This window comes from Pteropus medius, unplaced genomic scaffold (assembly GCF_902729225.1).
Source record: "Pteropus medius unplaced genomic scaffold, Ma_sr-lr_union100, whole genome shotgun sequence".
Taxonomy (NCBI): Eukaryota; Metazoa; Chordata; class Mammalia; order Chiroptera; family Pteropodidae; genus Pteropus; species Pteropus medius.
Window position 1 is genome coordinate 18031510 of NW_024351729.1, and position 18590 is coordinate 18050099.

General features: G+C 38.3%; 1 protein-coding gene across 3 annotated transcripts in view; it reads right to left on the minus strand.

Annotated features, from left to right (window-relative positions):
- LOC120587606 (receptor tyrosine-protein kinase erbB-4) overlaps positions 1–17303 on the minus strand; it is a 767195-nt gene extending 749892 nt beyond the window's left edge. For all 3 annotated transcript variants that reach the window (XM_039844678.1, XM_039844676.1, XM_039844677.1), the window contains exon 1: positions 16563–17303. In XM_039844678.1, the coding sequence (XP_039700612.1) occupies positions 16563–16644 (82 nt within the window). In that variant the 5' untranslated portion in view covers positions 16645–17303. The remainder of the gene's footprint in view (positions 1–16562) is intronic.
- Positions 17304–18590: the final 1287 nt, after the last annotated feature.

Genomic DNA, 18590 nt, shown 5'->3' on the forward strand with positions numbered 1-18590 from the left:
AACTTATCTCATAAATTTGATTAAAAACCATTTTCTCTTGAAGTCACTTTTAAAAACAATAAGGATAAAAGGACAGAAGATTTGAGTTTGCCAGGTAAACATAAATCTTTGGAACAAAACTGTCTTAGTTTTTTTTTTTTTTAATACCAAACCTATAAAAACAGAATATGAAGGAAAAATGATTTGAGAAAACTGCCCCTCAGAGAGAGCCAGGCTCTTCCCTAAATACCCTACTTACAATACTCACGCCAGACCACATATACAATGATTCTACAAACCAATTCTGCATCATCTGTTTATAAATTTAGGACACAGAACATCAGCTTGTGAGAAAGGAAAAGTCCATGGTCTTCTTACACTTAACATTTTGTAACTTTAATAAATTTATGATGCTTCCTTTTTTTGCTTTTAACTACCTTAGTTATCACACTACTACTACTACTACTACTACTACTACTACTACTACTACTACTATTATAGTACATATTAACATTTATTGAGCATTTTCTATATGATTGACAGTTTTACATATACTATCTCATTTAATCTTCACAACTATGCAGTTCTTATTAGTATTAGACCCCAGCATTAGATAAGAAAACTGAATCTTAAAAAGACTGAGTAATTAAGTCATCTTTACATGGTTAGGACTCAAACCTGGGTTATTTAGTTCTTAAGTCTAACTTCTACTTCAACTCTTTGCAACATTTACTTAATATTACCAATTTTAAAAGCTGACTAAACTGGTTACTGTATTTGAAGTATTATAAGTGTACTGAAATTGTAATGTGACAATAGAAAATTAGCATACATTGCTAATATACTTGATCCTGTTTCCAAGTTTGGCATATCAACATATATATCTGGTTATTAATAATTATTATGGACATTGAATAATTATTAAGGGCCTAAAATAGTTAATAAACTAATATATATTGTTAACATCTTCTTAGAAGTTTTAGTTTATTTTTGCATATAAAATATTGATATTTGGACCATATGAAATTAATAGGAGTTTGAACAGCGCTGATTAGCCACCTGCACAGGTGTGTGCCATTTGATAAATAATTTAATCCCTCTAAGCTATTTCCTTGCCTATGAGGACAGTAGTCTACATGTCGTGAAGACTAGGTAAGATACTGTACGTTAGTGTCTTTAGCATACTTCCTGACACCGTAGGCCTTTAATAAATGTTAGATATTATGGTCTCTTAGCTTTTTACCAAATGAAGAGTTGATCTGTGTTTTTATAGAAATTTATACCTACATCTAAAGTATAACCCAAAATAGCCAAGTGGATTATTAGAATATTGCCTCTGCTGAGAAAGGGCTCTGTGATCTTGGTCAATTATGTAATTCTGGGTTTCAGTTTATCTAAACAATGGAGTTAATGTCACCTACCATTCAGGTTTCAGGTAAATAATGTATAAAATTAGCAGCACAGTCACAGTGCTTGGTGAAGAGGAGGCATTAAAATGGATGGAGACTGCAGACGTTGAAAAGTGGTGGTAATCAGAAAGACTTAAGACAGAAAGTGCATATGACATAAATGTAGTTTTCATACCAGGAGAACCTAATGTTAAAAGAATGGCCACAAAAGAAAAAAGCAAAAGAATCTATTTGGTGTGTCTTTCAGTGTGTGTCTAAAACAGATAGTACAAGAGGTTGAAATGTCAAACGCTTCGAAGTAAAATCTCTCCAAAGCTAACTAATAAAGAGCTACTTCATCTGTAACTAAGTGAGGTGTACCTATGTGCCTTCATCTTTTTATCTCCTTTCGATGTTCAATTCCTTTAGGAAAGCACTTCTCTTTTGCTGTTTCTCAACAATTTACCCTCCACTCACAACTGGAGGCCCAGATTTCCAATTTCCTGCTCAATGTCCCTACCTGCTTCCATATTTCTCCCTCTGGTTGAGTTAGATCCAATTGATTAAATACTTGCTGGGATAACCCAGGAGCACAATGAAATACATACATTTTTAAGCTTGTATACTTTTAGTCTACGTTGCTTGGTTTTTAAAATTGAGAATGATTTATTTGTGATAGTACATTGGATTAGTGCTATGAATGTCAAATATAAAAACTGTTGAGAAAAATAAGAACAAATTGTTTTACATTTAACAAAAACAATCTTTAAAAGATCCTTCACAAATCCACTGATCTATGAAGAGAAGTTACAATGGTGAAAAGCATTTGGGTGGGAATCCCAGCCACAGAGGCATGAAGTTTGTGTTACATTGCCTATGTGTTGGACCCCAGGAAAGGATATTTGGGCATGGTGTGCTTGTGACAGACTCTCAGGGTGGGAAGGGCCCTCAGAAGTCATGGAACCCAATCCCTGTCCCCAACATCACGGACCAGTTGTTCCTCAGCTGCCTCATACACTCCTTATCATAGAAGAGGTTAGATCAGAGCCTACCACCCAACACATGAAGGAGATCACTACCTCCTAGAACAGACCAGTCCAACTTTGGAAAGCTCTAACTGCGATAAACTCCTTGATGGTGTTCAACTGAAATCTGATGCCTTACAATTTCAAACAGCTGTTAATGTTTCTGTTCTCCAAGGCTACACAGAACAGTGCTAATCCCTCTTGTATGTAACAGCCCTTCAACTTTTGAAGATAGTTATCATGTCCCCTTCACAAGCCTCTTTTCCATGGTGGCATCTCCTTCTTTCCTTAATTATTCTTCAAAAGAAATGGTACTCCATTACTCTGTTTTAATACAGTTTTCTTTGAAAAAAATAACAAATCACATGTCCAAATATAAGTTAGCAAGAGCATCACAATTAAACTTATATTCATAATTTCTATCACAATATCACATTTTAATTGGGTAAAAATAAAAAAGTTTTAAGTCAGACGTTTTATTCTCCTTAATCACCACAAATGGAAATAGTATGTATGGTGCCTTCAAGGGATAGTCCCAAGTCTTATGTGATGTAATACACACATGTGGGACAGCTGACACCTTGCCAGATAACTGTTCATTCTGATTTATAATATAAGCATGCAACCTGGTTATTAACACATATATTATGGCAATCACAAATTCTAACTGCGATTCTTCAGCAGCTCAATTAATAGATGCATATGACACACCAGTGTCCACACCCACTTTCAGGAAAATTCATAGCATCTGCATTATTTAAGTCATTTGGCCTGCCTCACTCATTTGAATTTACTCCTAGAATAATTCGATCTGTGGACCAGACATTCTTTCTACCATTTTAAGGCCATTTCTTTTCAAACCTCAAGTAAATAAAAAAGCACCTATGCTGTGATACGTAATTGAGAAACATGCCTTCTTCAAACTGGCTAATACTTAATTGTGGCAAAGTTAGTATGATACTATTCATATTCCTATTTAAAATATGACAAAATTTTCATTATGTGTAAGGGTAAAAGTCAAAGTTATTTAGTGACTATAATGGCAAAGGCACATCAGAATGGACCACAGCATATGCCAAAGCAGAGCTCTGAAGGTCCATAACTGAGGCAGGTATTAATTCTTTAGTTGTTTGACCAATGAAGTTCTGAGGAAAAAGTGCTAGGGAGTTATCTGGGAAAGCCAATCTGATAACAATATATTTGAATATTTTAACAGTAAGTAAAATTGTAAGAAACTTAGAACTTGAATGTTAATCCTGGTAACAGAATACACTTTGTTGCTCAGACCCTTACACAATGGTTTACAGGGTTTTAAAAATGCCAAACACATCTTAATAGAAATAAAAAATAAACACTGAAGTTATATTTCATATATCTGAGTAGGAAGCATTAGAAAGCATTTGATCTTGATTCGGTGTAAAATCAAAGATGTCTTTAGTTTAAAACCTTCATGTGATATATTAGCACATATACAATTACTACAGACTTTAATCAAGAGAGAAGCTGTCTGAAAAAAATTAACCTTGAAATAACCACTGGAAATATGATGAAATGAACAATCTATGAATATGAGAATTATTCTCTATAGTGAGCTTGATTATGGGGAATGTAGTCTTGAGCCATGACAGAGCTCTAACAGACATGTAATAGCATTATGAACTTTTCAGAGACCTTACAATTTACTGTGCTAGAAAATACTTTTAGGAATGTTCCTTGAGATATTCCCAAATATGGATATTATTATACAAATTCTTTGTGTTTTCTAGAATTACGTTTCCATTAAGTGTTACAAGTTCTATGACCAATGTTTCCATACAAGTTAGCCTCATTTAGAAATTTCCCTAAAATTTCTCTAAAAATTTTTTACAAAAACCAAGGTCTGTGTTTTTGGTTTGTTTTATTTATAGACACTTTCTGATAATTATAGTGGATTCCATCCTGTTGCCTTTTATACAAATGAATGACTAGTTCCAGAATATGAGTCTAACTACATATCAAATTCAAATCACAAAATTATCATAAAATAATAGGACTTCTGATTTACTCACAAGTAGTCAAAATCCTTAAATACCAAAAGTTCACTATCTATGCCCTTGAAAGAAAGATATTTTGGATGTTTTGACATATTTATTTTCTGCAGGCCTAGAATAACTGAAACGTTTTTGTTTTTCCTTTTTTCTCATTAATAAATCTACCTTCACAGTGCTCATCCTGCCAGTGAGAAATATGGTACTTACAGAAATTTATTTTTATACAGCCTATAAATATTGAGTGAAAGCTGTTAAACTGTGGAAGACAAACTTCATCTGTACCTTTGAAAGAGTGACTGAGTCAGTTTGTAGGAGTGAAATAGCATGTATCAGATTTAAATTTGCTAAACAAAATTAGCTGCGTGCCATTCTGTTTGTCTTATCTCTTTCTCTGGCTCATGGTGTGCTAATTCTAGCCACAAGCAATATAGTAAGTACAGAAAAAATAATGAATGTCCCTTTCACCGATAGTTGCAGAAAATGTTTTTTTCTATTTCAATTTATCTCAAAGCTTTTTATACTTTCAAATTTCATCCTGTACTTAAAAAAAGGGGGGAAAAAAAAGACCACTAAAGAATTATAGCTGAATACCAATTATTTCAGTTTCCATTAATTCTAAGTACATTTTTAGAGGTTTTGATATATTACCAGGGACAATGGGGCAGCTAAATTTGAAGTTAAAACAACTGGAAAACATTATTAACTGTTTAACTCATATATTTACATAATAAAAGTGTGACTCAAAATATACATTATTTTATCATTACTTAAATGTATTAATATATTAGTTACAACATTAACAAATATCTGAGCTAAGTACTGATGTAAATTTAGATATACTGTTTGATTTACAGCTAGTAAAAATGTTTATTGTAATTAAAATGGTGACATGTAGTTTAGCCAGAAGGTAAAAGTCAAAGATAGATTTTTACCTATGCTAAACAACAAATTATTAAAAATTAAATGAGTTCTATTTCAGGGGGTAGGGCTTTATTAATATAGCTTTTAAGTATCCAAATTGGCAAGATTCCTTTAAATCATACTCAATCATTATAAACTGCATATGAGATAGTATTATATTACCCATTTGTAAAAAATGTCAAGAAAATAAACATATACCTGGATTAGTCATGTTCATATTTAGAAATAGTCTGAAAATTATTTCTATATAGTACCTTAATTCATTCAAATATATTCTGAGGTGCTTCACAATGTGATTTTACATCATATGACGAGTTTTTTTTCTTGAAGCAACTCATTCTTCTATATTAATAATGCACACTAACCACATGCAATAGAAAAAAAACAATTAAAAAATCACATAATGAAACCCGAAATTCATAATACAAAGGGATAATTTTACTTCCTAAATGTATAATTTTCAAACACGGGAAGATTTACCATAAAGTTTTTTTTTAAAGGATTCAACTTCAGAGCCTCTCACTTGCACTAGTCCCTACAAAGCCTCCGTACTTATATTTCTATTTCTGTATTGCTTACAAAGAGGCTATCCAAATTATATAAATACATGTCTCAAAAACTTGGATATGTCTCTGCTTTAAAGTTTTCTCAAAAAGACAAGGCTTATATGATTGTCTCCTTAACACACACACAACAAAGAAAGAACTCTGGAGAATATAATGGAGGAAGAGAAACACGTAGTAATCTAAAGAAGGTCTCCTTAAATGATATATTGGACAAGTTCCTTCGTGTGGCCACAGGGAAAGTGAAAAGTGCTGTTGACATGAAGGTGACAATAAAAGAAGGATTTGGTGTTCTACGCACCCCTTTCTTGCATAGTGGGGCAGGCAGAGTGGAGGGGCCACAACTTTGAGAGGTATCACTAGCTTATGTGAGTGGGAGAGGCATATAAGAACCTGAGAAGGAAAAAGATCCAGCTGTCTCTTGGGACACGGCAGACAAGCAATTTGTACCAGACTGATGCCCCAGTCAAACTTCACCCTTACCTACTACTGCTTTATTTCTCTATTTCTCCATCTACAAAAAAAAATAAAATAAAATAAAAACAAAAACGACAATCCCTGACTCAAATTTTCTTCTTAGGTATTCGTAAAGGAAAATCGATCAGGAAAGTTCTAAATGAGTTTCAAACAGAGGTCTGAATATCTCTATTGCCAATTCTCTCATTAATGGATTACTCTGTAGACTGTTAAGTTCGAAAGTTATATTAACTCCTTCAGTTATTATAAATTAAGGTACAATTAGGGTACCGCAGTGACCTACAAAGGTTGACAGTTTATCAGAACTGGTAAACTGAGAAGAAATGTCAGGAAGAGCATTTTCACTGGTAGAATCTGACTCTATAAATACTATAATCGGTTCACCAATTTTCAGAATGCAGAGTGAGTGAATCACCTAAAAGAGCAGCTAAGAGAATCCCACTTACTTTAGTTCAGTTATGTTGCAAATGCTTCCTTTATAGGATCCTTTTGAAATTGTAGGCCTATGTCTAGTTGTCTATTTTAAGATACTAAGAAGTCTTAGTTATAACTAAGTTATATTATCATATATATCTAGGAATAGAAATATGTCACATTCTGTTGGATCCCTTTCTTTATAAAATACTTATTAGCATTTCCCTGGAGGCAAACAGTCCTCCCAAGAGTTTGGAAAATCAGTTAGTAACATATTTTTTGTACTGTGTTTTACTGGCCTTGTCTATCAGTCGTTAAAAGAAAAGGGAAGGTTTGGAATCTTGAGTTTCTTATATGTCCACCACAGTTCCTAACATGGTCCTGAAATGCACTTACTGCTTAAACTGATTGGGTGGTCACCTCACAATGGCACATACAGATGATGTATTATAAAGATGTACACCTGAAACTTATATGATGTTATTAACCAATGTTACTCCAATAAATTTAATTTAAAAAAATTTAAATGAGAGATAAGAAATCACAATGCAATAGCCACATAAACATGTGGACTAAAAAACACATGTTTAAGAATGGTATTCACATATATTTAACTCGCCGAAAATAAAACCAACAGAAATGCTTTGTGCCATATTATAAGCAGTTTCTAAAAATGGGAATGGGGACAAATGATACACTCTTGGAAACACTCCATTGAAAGAAATACCCTAGGAAGCTCGAGAAAGCAACTAACAAAATTCCCAGGGTAAATATGCCTAATATCTAGTATTAAGAATTCTATAACTATGTTTTTAAACAGCTTACTTTGTGCACTATATGGTTTAATTACAAATAATAACCATCTGTGAATGAGCTTAAAATTGTTTCAGCAAACGTATTTTGCTCTCTTTTAAAAAATATTTTTGAAGAGCCTACTATGTCTGTGGCACCACATCAGTCTCTTCAAGGGATAAAAACTCTTGCTCTTACAGTTAAAATTATAGTATGGTTTGAGATTAAACATCAGGTAAGTGGCATAGATAGGATTATTTATAGTCTATGGTAGTCAGTGAAGGAAGATGCAATGAAGAGGTATGATTTAATATAGAACTGAAGAGTTTCAACAGTTGGGATAGGCAAAGGCACCAAGTGAACCATGAATCCCAGGGAAAAGGGGTTAGCAAAGGCCAAAACAACAAGCAAGGCACAGTCATGGAATACTGACTAGGTCAGCCTGGTTCTTAGACCACATCATAAGAAACTCTTAAGACTTGATTAAAAAGGAAAGTGAAGACTATTTTTGGAGGCTTTGAACTTTACAATGGGAATCCACTGAAGGCTTCTGAATAGAAATTGGCATGATAAAAGTATTATATTAGAAATGATCATCTTTCAGTGACAAAAGAGAAGTCTTGGAGGTAAGAGGACATTGAACAAGAAGATCCGTAAAATGGATCTTGTAATATCCCTGCTTTGAGGATTTAAGGACTAGATGAGGTCAATAAAAATGTCAAGAAATAGGTTTTAATAGGCCACGTGATCAAATTTCCTTTAAAAAAAAACAAAAACTTGTGTATTCTAATTCTAGACAAAATGATCAGATAAAAGGAATTCCTGAAAATGAATATATGTCTAAAAGAAATATTGTTTTATTGTTGTTTTTTATAGATCCCTATAAAAAGAAATTCATATTCTCTAAGACTACAGGAAAGAATAAGAAATTATGACAAAAAAAGATTTTAGTAAAAGGAGAGTTCACTTAAAGCAAAATAGTCACCGTTATCCATGACCTCAATTATACATCCCTCTGCAAATGTCGGGGACCCATCCTGAAATACAGGCATACACAACTTATTACTCAAACTACAACCATAGTAGATATGGTCATAGAACTTGGACAATCCGCTGCCATTTATTCCAGTCCTAACCAGCCATGAGATATCCTCAGCAGACCACAGATGACCAACAGATGCATCTTTTGAAAGCAGGTTTACAATCCCGACTTGTATCCTAAAGGCTTAAAACCTGGATGTCTACCTACACCAGGTGTATATGGGACCAGGCATAAGTAAAGATCAGAAGAGTAGTAAAGATGTAGTAGATGAAACTGATTATTTACAAGTCTGATCTTTTTGGAAAACAAAAAAAAGTTTATTTCACCATTTATTTTCTTCTCTTTAAACAACTTTAGACTGTTCCAAATGAAATGTGTATGTGCGCACGCACACACATGTACATATTCATACAGCCTTGATTCTTATTACTTTAACTCTCTGGATTCAGTAACCAAAACTTACATACTCTTATTGGTGTTTAGCATGCTTCAGTAACCCCTACGATATTGGAAATAATGTGATTAACAATAATGATACTGACCTACTTCTACCTCTCAAGGGAGGTTTAATGATATTGCACAGGAAAATTCACAGCATCTATGTTAATGTTTTACAGGGGGTCCATTTTCATCTCGAATTCCTAACAGGAAATGACTCTTCCTGCCAAAACAAGTATCAAACCTCCCTTTTGTCACTATGGCCTATTGGAATGCTGATCATGTCCAACAAAGCTCTGGCACTTGAGGGAAGTCAACTACAACCAGAGAGAGTTAAGGTTAAATGAAACATTGCAAACTCACAAGGCCCAGAGGCGGCATCTTGCAGAAGCCAACTAGAGGGAGGCAAATATATCATAGAAATAAATTTATAAAGTCTTAGTATTTAAAGCTTAGCTTATGCACTTGTGCAATGAATGCAACTGTGATCTTAGTAGGGGCCTGAAGAAAAAAGAGGATCCATCAAAGACAGTGTAAAAAATAAATAACCTTGGGTCCAAGGATTGGCACCGATGAATCAAAAGTATTCCCATGGATTAGCTGGGTTAGGATCCCCACTAACTAATTGGTGATGAGGGAAATATAATCCATTTTATTTACCCAGGCATATCACTTAATACAGAAAGGAGAAATAACCATTCTCTACTTATTAGTCATCATTATAAAGTCTCACATAAAAGAAACTTTTGAAAGTGCTATTATTCACAGAAGCTAGTGTGGACAACTCTTATCTGACTTTTAGGGTCACAATTCTATGTCCAGAATAGGCCCTGCCAAGTAAAACAGATCCTCTTACAGAACTATGTTTTAACAAAGTTGTTTTATTTCTTTAATCTTAATGTGCTGTAAATTATAAATGCAATCAATGATTATTCCTAAATATAAAGATGATGATGATCCCACAGTCGTCTCCTTGAAAACAACTTCATAGTCTGATAATTAGGCCCATGGTTCCAGTCCATTTGTTTTAATTTCAATTTTGCAATTCTCTTTTAAAACACAGCACAACCTTGTATTTTATTCTTTTAAGTGTCTGCAGCTTTTCAAGTATTTCTATACATGTTAACAAAAATAATATTGGTGTCAGGCTCTGCCAACTAATATCACCTAAACTTTCTGCGTTCCCAGTTTCATCACTTAAGAAGGAGAGGCTAGAACTAGATCACTGGTTCCTAAGTAGTGCTAGATTTCTGTGAAGCCAGCACAGGGGAGGGAGGCAAGAGCAGAAGAACAGTGGGGAGTACTACTGTCAGGAGGCACAAAGCTGGCGTCTCCCTGCAGTTTTACAAATGCAGCTCTCTTTCCCCTTTTACCTGCTTAAGATACAGGGCTACACACGAATGCACTTGAAAAAAAGAGGCCCACTTATACAAATAATTGAAAACCAATGGATTTATTTTTCTAAAGAGTCTCAACATCCTTTTTCTGTCTAAATTATTTTTAAAAATTCATGTTAATTGTTTAGGTATCACTTTTAGCTACACTGATAGAGATGAGGAAATTGAGACATAAAGCAAGAAGTCTAACCCAAGATTACGTAGAAAATGACTGTAGGACCAGAATTCTCTTTTTATCCTGGTGCTTTGTTCTGTAGCATCACACATCAAAGCTACTGCTGCACTATCAACAGCTGAGGCATGCACCATTCCCATTAAATTCTATGTGGCTGCTGCCCCCTGGAGTTGTGCAAAGCAACAAGCCTACAGAGCAATCACTTATTCAAAATGAAAAAAAAAAAACTATAAACAATTACTGCATGTTCAAAAAAAGCATTTTAGAATTAGGCCCAAAAGGATCAATTTAATTCACCTCTGTCATAAAAGGGAAGCAGTCTTCTTCCCTCTTGAAAAACACAAATAAAAAACACTGTTTTAAGTGTCATATATAAAAACCAAGAAAATGGCTTTAAAGCTTTGATTAAAGCATTGGGATAACAGGTCAATTTCTTTAATAAACATGTCAGAATTATCAACAGCTCAGAAAAGAAGTCATATACAATGAAATCTAAAGAGACCATAGAGCAATTCTGAAAAATAATGTTTTGGGGAAATGACCTTCAAAATGAATGCCTTTGAGTTTATAACCTCTTTATTTCATTTAGACAGGTGCTCTTGTAACAGAGATGGCCTGCTAGGAAGTTTACATTGTTTATTAACATATATGCACATATTTTAAAAATATCAATTAACTTGTTATTGGAATGTATCTCAATATCACAGAAGACTTTAAAACACATTTTTCAGAAAACTGCTTCACAGTGAAGAAATAGAGAATACAAGACATCACGATATGTATGTCCCCCCAGGGCACACAAGCCAAGTCACAATGGCATGGAGTGAGTTGCTCCAAGTATTAAGAAGAAAATAGAGGAACTGTCCCTACAGTGTAGAAATCCTGATTTAAACCACCTGGCTATGTCCTGCGTCCCACTTAACCACAAAAATAGGCAGTTAAAATCTTCAAATTATACAGAATAGCTACAGTTTCAGGAAACACTATTTAGGATCTTTTAATTTTAAGAAAAGGAAAATTAAGGATTGCCATTTTAAACTGTAAACTCCAATCGATAGCTGTATTAGAAAGTATAAAATGTAAGGTTTTACTCTAACTGTCCAACATTTATAATAATTAGGAAATGAGTATTAGATAAAAGATGCAATTTGGTTCTATGTGGTCAAATATAACATAGTAGAATATTTCTAAAATGATATTATCTAGAGAGAAGTTTATAATATGATTAAATTCTAGCCTGCACAATATACTCAGTAGATCATTGTAAAAGATAACAATGCAATATACTTGACTAATTTTGTAGAACAGCTAGCTGTTAGCTTGAACATGTATAAGCTAATTTCAAAGTAAATATTAGCATCTCTAGAAAGCTCCATCTCTCAAAAAGGGTGAAATTAAACAGAGTAAGGGCCAACAAGTTTGCAGGTAACATCATATTTTCTGATGTTCACTGAACATCATTTATTTCATTTATGTTTTGGCACTTACAAATTACACATGGATATCCAACACAAGGAGACACTAAAATAAAACAAAAATATGTTGCTATTTTTAATATGTTAAATTTCTTAATAATTGGATTGAGATAAAAATGTCACCACTTTAAAACACTGCAATGTCTAAGGCACCCTAATTCAATTCATTGTCTAAAACGTGCACCTACATAGTTATTAATCTCAAGATGGCTCTAATCATCACGCTTCGGAGAATATTTAGAAAGAGTCCAATTCCCTGCATCTCTAGCATTTTTCAAATGGCAGAAGTCTATCTTCTTTCCTTGGTCAAGAGGGGAAAGAGGGGGAAAGAAAGGGAGAAGCGGACTTCTCTGTAGAAAGATCTGGCCTTGGAGTCAGAGCTTTTGAGTAGTGCTAGTGATCGTGGATCGATGCCTTTTTATTTTCTTTCGGGAATAAATCTGAGCAATGGAATGGCTTGCGATTGTCCAGCCAACCAGCCATATCAGATTCATCAGAAAGAAAGAATGAAAACTGGCTCAGAGGACTCCTGCAGTGGCAGGTTGCTGGGAAAGGCACACACAAAAACGACTACTCAGTAGTGGAGGGGAAAATATATATTCATATATATATACATATATATATATATATGTATATATATGTATATACTCGATAAATAATAAGATGTTAAAAAAGAATCTATAGTATTGGAAAGAGTGAATACACAAGACAGATGATAAATAGTACTTCTATTTAAGAACTAAAGGGATGAAAGCTCATGAATACTAAATGTTTGAATCCACTTTAAGAGGAAATACATTTTCCTCCAAATGAATGCAAACTCTAAAATTCAGTCAATGCAAACTTACTGTGTTCCGGTTAGAGTAAAAAATGGGTAAATCTTCCATGAAGCACATGCCCTGGTAAATATTCTAATGTAATTTCTTAATTAAGACACATTTCCAGTGCGGAAATGAAAAAATACATATATATAAAGCAGTAAGTGCCTTGATTTTCGCACACATTGGCTTTTGATGCATGCATGATTAAAATAAATAAAAGCATTTTCATTTAAGAGAAGAAAATCAGAAGACAGGAATCATGACACAACCAGTCTTTCCGTTTTTATCATAACAGTCCACATTACAGCATTTTCAAGTTATGTGCAGTTATAGTAACAGGTATAAATTTATTTAGAAGCATTCTGAAGAAAAAACAATACTGTTTAAAAAGACCCCTTTTATGTATATAAGAATTTCAAAATTAAAAGAAAAAATAAAGAAAACAGTGTACCCATGGCTGTGCTTACAGCAAACACGTGTAAGGAAGAGGTTTTTTTCCTGAAAATATATTTAACATCTTCCGAATCATTTAACTAAGTTTTATTAACCTTTTTCTTCTCCTTAAGTTTGGAGCGATATCTTAAATATGTAGAAAAATGTATGTTCTTTTATTGAATGAAAAGCAGGACTAAGTTACTTGCAAATAAGAAATGGGAACTGAACTTGTTCATCACATATCTATCAAGGTGTGTAAGACTATCACTTCAATACTACTGTATATTTTATTTCAATGCAAAGGTGATACTGATTATTTTTCAATCGTAACAGGAAGATACAAATTTTGGAGTTATTCCTTTTGGTAGTAAAGGCTTTATAATAGCCATATAGAGGGCCCATGGGTATAATATTTCTCCATAAAATAAATCACTGGAAATGAGACAGTCCTCCAGAATTACTAAAAACAATCGCTTTCTCTAAAGCTGATTTTTTTTCCCAAGCAAAAGAAAAAAAAACAAGTCTCGTTCCCTCACAATTATAAGAAATATCTTAGATCTATACAACAGAATAATCCCCCGCATATTTTTATTCTGTTCACATAGAGCAGTAAATAAGGTGCATTCCTTCTGCTTCTTAAGAAATTAGCATTTCAAAAATATGCCACTTTCCCCTGAACTCCAAGCGTGTCTAATAATGCGAGAAGCAGATTGTCTTCCCTCGTTTCCTTAATTTGTTTCATCTAAAAGCAATTCACTCAACATCTTGTCGCCCTCTGGCAGCTTAGTTTACTTATCCGCACTTAATTTCTCATTTGGACCAAAACAAACTCCTCCAAACTGGTACTGACTGCTAACCGCGAGACGAGAGACACGCAATATGTATTTACTTGGAGCATACAGCCACACATACACAGCCACAAACACATAGATCTTCACTCATATCCCAGACAGTAACTTGGTTTTATAAAAGCACTACATTAAAACCAGCTGAACTTTTCCTGCCAGGTGCGGCAGGGTTGAAGAGTGGGTAGGATGAAAAAAGAAGTCCCCAGGGGCATTTACAGTTTCCAGTGGGTCACCTTAGCATGCTTGTTGCAATTATACCAGGGATGCACCCGAAAGCTTTTCTTTGTGCGGCCCTTTCATCTAGATCACTTTGTGTTTTGAACAAGTGAGGCTCGGCTTTGTGCCCCTAGAATTTCAAGTACAGGATCACACAGGGAACGACAATGGCACGCTAATCCTCGCGTTCTAAATGGGCTCACTTGTGGGTCTGGCAATTCGCGGGGGGAAGCGAGAAGAGACCAGCGAGGGCGCGAGTCGGTGTCGCCTGAGACGAGGAAGAAGACAGCTGCAGAACTAATTTGGATTACATTCCTTGCAGAAATTCTGAAAAGGGCTTTTCGGCATAGCTCAACCCCAGCCACAGAGTTAATACCAAATTGCTGCGGACACGGAGCCGGGTACCCCAGCGGCTGAAGCTGAACCAGACAGCCCCCAGTGGGTCGCCTCCCAGAAATTCCTCTCGGCTAAGCCTGCATGTCACTCGCAATTGCTTTTGAATTGGTCAATGTGCATAATCAACCCATTGAGAGAAAAATATGAAGGGACTCGGAGTGGAGAGGGAGATAAAAAGGGATGTATCTAAGAGCCCGCTTGGAATCTCAAGTCCGTGTTGGTGTATAATTCTGGAGGTGGCTGGAGCGCGGGACCTGGTATGCATGAAGAATTTCAGAGTAATCGGGAGGGTGCAAAGGACCAGTACAAACGAAGCGCATTGTGCCATTCGAAGGTCGTTCTGAAAGACTCTATGATTGTAACTTGTTATTTTCTAGGCAAGGAGGGGGAGGCGGCGGGGGCGGAGCGGGGAAACTACGGCGCGCTGTTTTCTTGGTGAGGTCAGAAGGACACCCTCCCGGGGCCTAAAGCTCTCCCTATCGCCACTCCTGGAGGCTTTATCTTCTCTAGCTGCCTCCCACGCTCCCGGGAGCAGCCCCGGAAATCTCTCCGGCTCTCCAAAAGGCCGCCCCGTGGCCGCGTCAGACACCGGTTCTCTTCTGTCCTTTCTTGTCCCACTTTCATCCCCAGGAAACTCAAGTGTCAGAAACTTTGAGCTCCCTCGCATTGCAGGTACTGTCATTAGCCCTGCCTGCCGCGGCGCGCCAGCTCCACCGCACTGCCTCTCAAGGGTCACTTTTTTTTTTTTTTCCTGGCCTGTCCAGGTACCTGGGGCTCAAGCTCGCCAGTAAACAGTAGCCGCGCGCTCAGCGCAGCCGCGCCCACCTCGGGTTCCGTCAATCCGCTTGACGAGTCGGCTCCGCAGCCGCGCCGGGCAGTAAACAGAGAAGTTGGAGGGACTCCGGCCAATAGCAAGTTGAACTACAGGAACAACTCTTCCTGGAGCCAAACCCAGCAACCGACAAGAAAGCCGGGCTCCCGGCTCAAGTATGTCAACTTTTTTTTTTCTTCTTTTTTTTAAGAGGTCAGGCAGGCAAGCAATCTCTGCCCAAGTCCATGGGGCGAAAGCTCCGGGACACAGGCCGAGAAGGCCCCGAGTTCCCGGCCCTCGGGCCAAGGCGGGCCCGCCTGCCGCTCCAGCTGCCCAGGCTGGGCTCCAGCTGGGTCTGACCCGGTAAGGCTCGGGCGACTGGGGGCGCAGTGGCCGCTGGCAGCACACACAGGTGCAAAGCCTGCGTCCGGAGCCCCACTCTCCACCGCCCTCCCGCCCACAAGCACCCAGCTGGCACCGCCCCAGGACCCCAGACCTTCCGAGGCCCGGGCGGTGCGCACTTCTGCCAGGATTCTCCCCTCGGGGGGCCCAGACGCAGAGGGTAGCGTCCCCTCTGACTCGGGGTTTGGGTCTCCCACGTCCCGCACAACAGGCGCGACCAGAGGGATCTCGTTCAGGCTCACAGAAAACGCGCGAGAAAAAAAGGGGGGGAGGGTAAGAAGAGAGGAAAAGAACAGGGGTGCAGAGTGATTTTTCACGATAATAAATGCATGCACACATACAGGGTAAGTTTGAGGACAGAATGAGGGGCGACCGAGAGCCCAAGGAAGAGGCCCCAGTGAGGTGGTCCCTCCTCGCCTGAGAACCAGTGGGTCTCAGGTTAGGCGAAGGGGGCGAAAGAGCCAAGCCGGCTGCAGCAGGTTCAACAACTGGAGCGCGAGAAGGGACCGCGACCCACCTGATTGAGAAGCGCTGGGCTGGACGGTCCCCGCCGCCACCAGAAGGCTCACCCAGACGCACAGTCCTGTTGCCAGCTTCATTTTTTGGAAGTCTCAGATCCCGAGCTGACAATTACATGTCCAAATGGCATATCCCCTTTCGGGCACGCGGAGGATATCCCTCAGCCAGGCGCGCGTGGGTGCGCGGGGGAACTGGCGCGTCGCGCGCGCGGTGCACTGGCTCCGAGCGCCGGCCACTGAGTCCGCGATCGCGGGTCTAGGGCCGGGGACCAGAGGAGGGGGAGAGTGTGCACGTGAGTGTGCGTGAGTGTGTGCGCGTGTAAGAGGGTGCTCGAGTATGTGAGCGTGGAGCTCCTGGCCGGACTGTGCAGCTATTTCCCCGTGTGATCCTTCGCTCTCTCGTTCCTCCTCACTTTGTCTATTTCTCACTGGTTGGGCAACAATAAAAAGGAAGGGGGGGGGAAAGGTTTCCAAAAAAAGTTGATTGCAAAGAGGCGGTAGGTTTCCGGCCCCTAGACCGAGCCAGGCTATGTTCGGCTCCCTTTTTAGTTTCCTTGCACCTCCAGTCCAAATTGGGAAGAAGGGAGCGGGGGGGATGTGGGGGGGAGCTTCTTGCTTCTCCCCCGATCCAGTCCTTTTTCCTGTCAGCTTTCCTCAGACTTGTCCGGCGGCTGCGGTAATTAAAGCTCCGAGCGTCATTTCCAACGCTCCGCGGTCTCCAGCTGCAGCCCCACAGAGAAATTAATAAGACTCCAGGAGAGCAGTGTGCAGGCAGTGTGTGGCGGGGGGGCGGATAAAACAACCCTCCACGCAACCAGGCTGACTCTGCTCAGCAGCGCAAACCCCGCCCCTGCTCTGACCCTCTAGCCACGCCTTTTCTCCCGCCCCCTCCCCCAAAGGAAAATCTTATTGGCTCAGCCACTCCCCAAAATCCTCGGCCTCAGGAGTTGGGAAAACACCTGTCAAGGAGCGGGAGCGTGGTGGTGTGGGCGGGGGAAGCTGGATTTAAAGGGCTCACCCGAGGCCACAGATTGAAACAGAGGCTCGGGACAGCTGGCCCGCGGAGTGCCAAAACACTGGAGGGATGCTTACAGAATATATATTTTTAAAAAAAGAAAAGAAATTCACCATTTTCTCCATTGCCCCACAGTGCTCACCACAGACCAGACTTTCCCTAGAAACAGAAGAAAATAAAACGTTGCTTTAGGCATAAAGATTCCTTGTCTATCCCCCTTGCACTCCACACTCAGTAGTTTAAAAGCTGGTTCAGTAACTGATAATCCTGGGGATATAATCACCTGTTTTCTGTCTCTCCCATCATTCCTGCCCTCCCAAACTGACCTACACTGAGTTAAACCAAAATTCCCCATTTCTAAAGCTACGTACTTTGATTTTTAGCTTTATGGGTCATTTCACTTTTACCTTGGGGCTCTAGGACAACTTAGTTTGGGGTTTATTCTCATTAAGCAGATTCTAGTCCAAAGGTACCGATTTGGTTCTAAAGGGCTAGAAATTGTCTCAGGCCTGCACTTTTCGGTCTGAAAGAAGAAAACCATGTCAGGATAAAACCAACCTCAAATAATTAGGCTTATTCTACAATGGACCCAGCTTTAGGCCTCCTCTATGTTCTCATTATGCAAGTTCACATTCCCTAATCTCCAGGTCATTGCTAGCTATGGGAGTGCTTGGGCTTTTCTTGATCTAAAATATTCTGGGATTGGGTCATATCAATGCACATATATCCCTTGCTTTTTACAGCTCTGAAACTGTACACTGGACAGAGGCCAGAATCTCATACGGGTAGTAGGTTATTGGTTTGCTATTTGCGCAGGCATTTTATGTATGAATTGTTTCTCTTTTTCAGTTTCTCTAGAAGCAACAGATACATAAATAAGAAGTATCATGGGAACTTAAAAATCAAGCCACCCTCCCTTTTCACTCATCATTTGAGACCTCCCCACTCCTCCTTCATGTTTTTTATCTATAGCATTATCCCCATAGAATTTCTGTGAAGCTGAGAACAAAGA